This window comes from Amphiura filiformis, chromosome 5 (genome assembly GCF_039555335.1).
Source record: "Amphiura filiformis chromosome 5, Afil_fr2py, whole genome shotgun sequence".
In the NCBI taxonomy this organism is placed as follows: domain Eukaryota; kingdom Metazoa; phylum Echinodermata; class Ophiuroidea; order Amphilepidida; family Amphiuridae; genus Amphiura; species Amphiura filiformis.
In genome coordinates this window covers 67,483,710-67,492,600 of record NC_092632.1, presented here as the reverse complement: position 1 = coordinate 67,492,600, position 8,891 = coordinate 67,483,710, and the positions used below count along the sequence as shown (strand labels likewise).

Genomic DNA, 8,891 nt, shown 5'->3' with positions numbered 1-8,891 from the left:
GCCGTAGCATTGTGTGTACAGGGATTGATCGATTCCCTTGATTGATCATTGGCACAGACATTGGTGTGTTAACTTACTAGTGACAAAACCTGCTTGACGTAGTAGTGACTATGTATTATATTAGTGGAGAGAATTGACAAGATCTACTTGATATAGATGATGAATGTAGCTGACATTTACAGGTAGCGATGACTCTTGGATTTTCCTTTTCCTCGGTTATGCGAGGAAAAGGCAGACTCGTTTCTTATGTAATTGTGGTGCTTCTGATAGTACTCATTTATGGAGTTTTCCAAAGGGTTCCTTACAAAGATGAATCAGCTGTTGTGAACACCAGAGAAGATGCAGACACCAAGCATGCCAAGTTGATCAAATCAGAGACAGAAAGTGATCAGGTACAGGTGGTGCCACCTGCTCTTGATGGCGATGGTCGCGGGGGTAATATTGAGCACGTTAAGGTGCCGAGAAAAGTTGAATCTTGTTATGACAATGTGCCGAAACGAAGGACAAAGAATGCGAATCAACTAAAGCAACTGAAATGTGCAAATCGTATTCCAGGTTCACTAATCATTGGTGTTAAGAAATGTGGTACGGGAGCACTTCAGACCTTTCTAGATCTACACCCTGAATTAGAAGTGAAAGGTGGACCCAAATACGTGATGGATAACAAAAATGTGGAACAAGCTCTTCAGAAATGGAACACCTACATGCCGTTAACTACACCAGGACAAATAACTGTGGCGGATTACCCCGAGTTAATTGACTATCCCGATCTCCTGAAGCATATTGTGAAGGATGTTGTTCCTGATGAGCGAATAAAGTTCATCATTATCATACGAGATCCGATAAAAAGAGCTGTTTCGGATTACTTACACGTTCAGGAGTTTTCAGCGAGGAAACCACCACCATACCCGGTGACGCACCGAAAAGAACGCATTGATAGCAAGGAGAAAACTTATACGATATACAGAAACTACGAACTGTTGCCAACTTTTGAAGAGACAATAGTCACTAAAGAAGGTCAAGTAAATGAAAGTAACATTATAATCTCTAAAGGTGTGTATGTCAATTATATCAGAAAGCTCTTTGACGCTGTAGATCGAAACAAAGTACTTGTTGTTGACGGTGACTACTACCAATCAAACCCTGTGTCTGTTTTGAAGAACATAGAATCATTTCTTGGTATTACTCCATTTTTTAGAGAAGATCATTTTCAATTGGATAGTAACGAGAAGTTCTACTGCCCGAATGTGAAGGAACGACCTGATAAGAAATGTGTGATGAAAACTAATAAGACAAAAGGGCGCGTACATCCAACAGTTGATGAAACAATACTAAAAGAGTTACGTGCTTATTACCAGCCGTTTAACAGACAACTACAGGATCTATTGAATCAAACACTTGTTTGGGCCGAGTAAATGTTCATCTGAAGGGCCATGCGCCAGTACAGACTTTTTAATGGATAGATGTAGAATATTCGATGCAACATGTCTTCGTTGTTTAATTTATCCCTATTCTATTTCCAGTAATGTTTAACATAACGAATGTTTGATGACGTAAAATCAATAATATATTTCCAGCAGACATTCGACATAACATATAATTGATTTTCCATCAACACACATTCGTTAAATTGTGGGATCATAGGCTTTTACGACGGGAGTTCATAACAATTTGTTAAGTTTTTAGCGGGTTCGCCGCTGGACAAGTTTAGAAATGTCAAGCTTTGGCTTCTGGTGGCTCTGAAAAGAGCCGTTCACTGAAGACTGCCCCTCAGACCTCGCATATCTACTAATGTAAAAGGTTTGGAGCCGCTCACGTTCTATTGGCAAGGGGCAGTCTTCAGTTCTAAACTTGTCCGACGGCGAACCCGCTAAAAACTTACAAATAAATTATTACAAACAGCCTGACCTTTTCGACAATAACCATGTCATCTGTTCGGATAAATTGACAATTGAACACTGTTAAATACATCATAAAAATGGTCAACAATGCATTGTCAAAATTTCCAATTTTAACAGGTTAAGGGGGTACTACACCCCTGGCCAATTTTGTGCCTATTTTTGCATTTTTCTCCAAAATTGTAGCGTATTGGTGACAAGTAAGATATGTATATTATAGGGCCAAGGACTAAAACTACTGCACTGAAAATTCAGCAACTCAAGGCAAGTAGTTATTGATTTATTGATCAAATATTGGTTTTCCCTCATTTTTGACTGTAACTCCACAACTGTTGTCTGTGCTGAAATAAAATTTCCAGTGCAGTAGTTGTAGTCCTTGCCCCTATAATATACATATTAGTATCTTACTTGTCACCAATGCGCTATAATTTTGGAGAAAAATGCAAAAATAGGCACAAAATTTGGCAGGGGTGTAGTACCCCCTTAATTGTTGATCGGCTATTTTGATAAATGTTTAAAAAATCTTCATTGTGGCAGTTGTCTATAAAGTAGAAAAAATCTTATTGGGGTATATCATTTTAATAAGGCCTAAAAAAATTGTTTGATTTGGCGTAACCCGACCTACCCTAAAATTAGGCCCGACCCTAACTTTTTTTTATAATGTTTTTGTACAAAAAAATAATAAAATTTAAAAAAATAAATAAAAATAAATAAATTTACACCAAAAAAAAGAAGAAAAAAAGTTCCAAAGCCTTTATCAAACGAAATTTACAGCTTAAAAGTAAAAAAAAGAAGAAAAGAATCCCGACCTACCTACCCTAAAAATGTTTTATGTTACGCCAATCAAACAATTTTTAGGCCTAAATCTGGCAGCCTTTGCAGCATTCCTATATTGTTATTTAAAATGTGGACATGCTTTATGATATTAATATTATTGGTTGTAGCCAGACGATGGTGGACTACATTATTCACTGTGGCAACAGCCAATATCGTAAACAAAACAGACAATATGACGGCAACACTGCCTGGACATTGGACGCCCCGTGCAGAGTTGTGTTTTTAGCTCTATTGGCCCCGTTACAGAAAAAAAATGCACAAAATATATTTCTCAGTGAATGTATAAATTTTCACATAAAAATAAATATTTTTGGATTCAAAATAAATGTGAAGAAAAAAAAAAATTATAGCCGGGAGTGAGCGGGACACGATCTCGGGACCCTGTGCACCGCAGGCGAGACCCATTACCATTAGACCACGCGAACCGTGATACACAATGGGGGAAATTTTAGGTATATATCATAAACATACCGTGCGTTATTCATACAAAACATTCAAAAAACAGTACTTACAATGAGGTTCACTGGCGAACCTCAACGGATTTAGACTGATAAAATAGTGCTTAATAACATACGTACAGTTTTGGAATAATTTGAGACATTTTTGTGTTTACGTGTAAAACCAATGACAACGTCAAAATTCAGCCAATCTTGGCCGGCCCCCCCTGGTTGTAGCATATCATGATATATTAAAGTCAACACAATTGTTGTGCTAATCTTGCCGTTTCATTGCCGATGTATAATGGGCGAAATAATGATATTCATAATTCGTAAAATAAATTTTCTTTCATAAACAATGGTACCAAGTGCACTGTCTAGTTGCTAGTATTAGCATGATTAGATATCATATCTAACTCAATTAAAGCCATATTATAACATTTGCTGAGTAGGACGCCCTCACTGATTTTTTAAAATTCATTTTTTGCACGATTATATTGTACTTTATTAAACCAATATACCCTGCAAAAATCAAGACTCTAGGTGCTGTAGTTTTGTCAAAATCCGAGATTTTGAATAAACCGATGGAACCGGCGTTTTGTTATTACGATGGAATTATTAGTCGAACGCATACACGATGTTCATAACACATAGTACGTACATGGCGTGCGGGACGGTGATCTACACAACAAAGGGTCGTATACCATAACATGACCGAAGGAGTGGTACGTATTGGCGACATATGCGTAGTCTTTGTCAAAGACTGACTCGAGATAGTGTCGGACTCGCGAAGCGGCTCTCGGCGATGGTTTCCGAGAGTGTGTGGTTCCCAGTAGTTTCCCTCCCTATGGATAATATAGGTACACGGTCTGTAACACAGACTACATATGCGTTGGTACTAAATTCCAATTTTCTTTGCTTTGGCTTAGTTGTTCGGCACAAAAATAAAAGGGGATATATATCTGACAGTAAAACCTAACATTAACATTTTATGGAAAAGAAATGCTAATCTATTTTGTATGAAAATGTTATAATAAATGTGCGATGTGCCTGAGGTTATATTATGGCAAGACAAAATGCTCAATATTTCGAAAACTCATTTGGTCGTTTTCAATGATTCTACCTGTTCAGTAATTCCTGTTTTAGTGAACGCTCCCATTTACTCATCTGTAAAAAAAAAGTATTGATTAAATTTGCACTCAATATGAGTAGAGTACAATTTAATCAACATTGAGTTCAATTCACTCACTTTGCTGCTCTGTTCCCTTTTACTCAACGGTTGAGTAATAATTATTTGCAGTGTTGTTTTCCGAAGACAAATCGTTGTTTATGTAAACACCAAGATATATAATGTTCATGGATTACATGTAGAGATGGCATTGCGGTTCTTGAGATAAGGGGGTACTACACCCTGGCCAATTTTGTGCCTATTTTTGCATTTTTCTCAAAAATTATAGCGCATTGGTGACAAGTAAGATATGACATTATAGGGGCAAGGACTACAACTACTGTACTGCAAATTCAGCAACTCAAAGCAAGTAGTTATTGATTCATTGATCAAATATTGGTTTCCCTCATTTTTGACTGTAACTCCACAACTGTTGTCTGTGCTGAAATAAAATTTCCAGTACAGTAGTTGTAGTCCTACAAATGCAAAAATAGGCACAAAATTGGGCATGGGTGTAGTACCACCTTAAGGACAATAATAAACCAGAACGAATTCATTGGCGTTTCTTAAAGGGCATATATATTGCTTGGATAACATCATATCATTAGCAAGCTAATATTATGAGGACAATGAAAATGACTCCTTTTTTGAGACAATTAGTCGTTTAAAATTGATATTCCGCAAAAACCAACTGCATGAACTGTAAGCGGCGAGTTCCTTCGAACGAGACAGATTTGACCTAGAAACTACAGTGATCATGGTGATGTCATGAAATGAATATTGTCAGCATTGAGAGAATGGACTGTCAACACTCTCAATGCACAGAACGTATACTGTTTTTGTTATCAGAAAAAAACCACTCTGAATCAAGTATTACAAATTTAATGGTTTTTACACATGGAAAAGCGTAAATCAGACCGCTTCTTTATTTAGTAAATTGTGATATTAAAATTCATATGTATATCAACTTGATGAGAAATATTTGGACTAAAAAATAAAGGATATATAATATGTTAGATCAATGTTACCGTACGAGCTTAGAATTTGAGCGTGACATATCAATATTGTATTTATTATGCAAATAAATAATTTCAATGGCCCGGGAGCTAACCTTTTGTTGTCCATTCCCAATTTCTCGTGATGAAGGTCGCGCATTATAAACATGAATGAACATCAAAAGAGCTCTCTTCTTCTTCTTCTTCTTCCTCATAAGTGCCTCCCTCATATGTATGAGTATTGTCGCACTGCGTACAGACAAGCTGTACTTATTTTTTACTCTGGAACCTAGAGTAGATGAGTGTATTTTGAAGTACAGTCAACATGACCGGGATGATCCCCTGCTCTTTTCGAATAGCCTGTGACGTTCTTTAACGTGCACACTACATTAATGTGAGAAAATATGCATGTACACGGGACCGACAGCTTAAAGTGCCCTCCGAAGCACTAAGCAAGTAGAGTGAAGTGTCTTGCTCAAGGACACAAAGAGCCGGACCTGGGATTCGAACCCTTGACCCTTGGGTTCACAGTCCTATGCCTTAACCGCTAGGCCACGCTCTCCTCACAGGTCACCGACGGCTCATGTGTTATGTACTGCTCGTGTCCTACACAGCCAGTTTGGTTACACGTAACCAAACTGCCTCGGAGGAGACTACTCTTCATGTATGTACGTCATCAGTCTGCTGCAATGGAAACCAATTTCGCTTCGATCGCTGAAAAGGGCCGCACGAGCCAGCATTTTACCAACACGTTTTGTCTTTTTTTCAGGAGAAATACAAATAAAAACATTGCAACGAGTGTCAACTTGTAATGCAATAATTATTCTCTTCGAATGGAGTTAAACTCGTTTTTGCAACAGATATGCCCTTTAACTCCCAAGAATTATGTTCGTGGGGCGTAAATGACACCCCTCTAGAACCCATACCATTCCTCCGACAATCACAACATTATGCCTTATCACGTAGAACGTAAGTCAATCGATGGCTAAATTAGCAACATTTTTATTTACACCTTTTTACTTCATAATTAATTTTCTCGGTCAAATGAAAAGCAATAATTTTAATTTCTTCGGTAAATGTCAGAAGAAAACTATTATGCTTGGTACTGTATATTTTTTTCAAACCCTGATGTTAAACTTGGGTGGGAAATTTAGGCTTCTACTTCTAGTGTAAGAATTTCGATTTTCAGTCTTCAACTTGCCCCGCGAGGTTTTTTTTTTTGGGGGGGGGGGCAACGTTTTTGATTTTCAAAGTAACAATTCACTAACAAAATATATTTCCAAACTTTCTAAAGCACATCACATAAAGCTATATGTCATAGTCTTGTCAGAATTTCGGTTTTGATTGCACCGTAATTGTTCAATTCCAGTACTACCAATTTTGTCAAAATCAACCCATGGATGGATGATTTTGCAAGCCACAATAGTAATATCGATTATTTCTGCTGGCTATATCAGAAATGAAGCAAAACAATCCTTAACAAGAAATGTCTTTAAAAAAGACAATGCCTCCAAGATACCAGTGGACACCTTTTGTTATTAGTTAAGGAGATACTTATAATGCTAGCTTTAATCTTTTTTAAGGTACCGCTATTGGATATAGATTTTTGTCTGATTAAAATATGTGAGTCCATTTTCTCCTAATACAAGACTGAAAATTTATTTTAATCGGATATTCGGTTACCAAAATATGGCCTGTCAAAATGGAGCGAAACCAAGTCGTTGGCAACAACTTTCTTTTATTTTTGTTATGCAATGTTGTCAGGTAGGCCTTATTTTCTAATTATATATGCAAGAATTATGCAAAGTAAAATTTTCAGATAGGCTACAAAATAAGATATAAAACCCATGGATGCATTTGGCAAATTTGAACACCACTGCAACAGTCCGACACACCGCTAGTCCGAATCTAAAAACACTTTAACAGTCCGACACACCCCTAGTCCGAAATACACTGCGCTAGTCCGAGTCTGAAAAACACTTCGTCAGTCCGAAACTGCAGAAAACCAATTCGGTAGTCCGAATCTGAAAATCACAGCGCTGGTCCGAATCTGAAATTACGGCGCTAGTCCGAATATCGGACTAGCGCAGTGTTTCCTAAATTCAGATTCGGAATAGCGCCATGTTTTGCAAATTCGGACTAGCGCAGTGGTTTTCAGTTTCGGACTGGCAGAGTGTTTTTTAGATTTGGACTAGCGCTGTGTCGGAGGAGTGTTTTCCAGATACTGCCAACTAGCCCTAGACTAGTCATGCTAGCATCATGCACTCAGTCATGTACTACACATAACTGTGCGACATACAATGTAGATTTGACACGGGTTCTGTTTTGTATTTTAATTGAGGTCAAATTCATGAACTTACCATTTAAATGTTGATATCAAGATGAACAGAAATAAATAATCCATTCTACTTTCTAGTCATAAACCGGCACGGATCTCACTGTTTAGTGTCATGTATGGTCACTGATGGTATATGGTCATGAGTTTGCAATATTGAAATTGTTATTGAAATCAGTTTGCTAGCCCCGGGCCTAGTATAGACTAGTCATATGCTAGCATCATGCACTCAGTCATGCACAACACATAATTGTGCGACATACAATGTAGATTTGACATTGAGGTCAAACTCATGAACTTACCATTTAAATGTTGATATCAAGATGAACAGAAATAAATAATCCATTCTACTTTCTGGTCATAAACCGGTACGGATCTCACTGTTTAGTGTAATGTATGGTCACTGTCACTGATGGTCATGAGTTTGCAATATTGAAATTGTTATTGAAATCAGTTTCTTCCAAGTTCAAGATAAAAGTAACATGATTGTATTGAAATGTAAGTTATAAACATTCTTCCTGCTGTCCAGCGGGTATGAACTATTATTATGATGTAGACACGATGATTGCGGCCTAGTCGAGCCTAGCATGCTAGCCTGCATGTCAGTCGGTCTGCTGACTCGCCGCAAAAATACCTCCAATTTTGCACAAAACAATCCATGATGTCAAATTATCACATCCAAAGTGTCGCCATGAACGTCAGCTTCAACTTCTCCAGCCAAAGTTTTTCCATTGATAATCAGGTTTCATGTAATCATGAAATTAAACCTTGTTTACTGTGTATTCCCATTGCCACACACAGCATAACGGTTGTCCGACTTGATTTTTACGATATTGCTGATGTGATGAGGCTACAATCCATAATTAAATACCGAATTAATAAAATACTAGTTTGCGTCTGACGTCAGGACAAAGGCGCGCTGTGATTGGTTGCTGACCTGCGCAGTATGGCATTTTTGGTCTGGTTGACAGGACGGCATACGCAAGCTAGTCTTTTTAATTCGGTCTTCAATTATACAATAATGAGTTTAAAAAAATTCTAATGCATAATTCATGAGCTTGATAGACCCGCACCATTGGCGCCACGTGCTAGGTGTTTCTAGAATCCCTATAGAATAAGATTAATTTTAATGCTAATTTATTGCACATGCTGAGGAAGCGTGATTACCTTTTGAACATTCGGAAATGGCGATAGGCGAATTTATGTATGGCGCAAAGAGGT

General features: G+C 37.6%; 1 protein-coding gene across 1 annotated transcript; it reads left to right on the top strand.

The window, feature by feature from the left end:
* On the top strand, positions 1 to 3,669 carry LOC140153591 (heparan sulfate glucosamine 3-O-sulfotransferase 1-like). The gene has a single exon (XM_072176371.1). It carries the CDS (start codon positions 189 to 191, stop codon positions 1,413 to 1,415), a length of 1,227 nt encoding a protein of 408 aa, XP_072032472.1. The 5' UTR covers positions 1 to 188; the 3' UTR covers positions 1,416 to 3,669.
* The last annotated feature ends 5,222 nt before the right edge of the window (positions 3,670 to 8,891 follow it).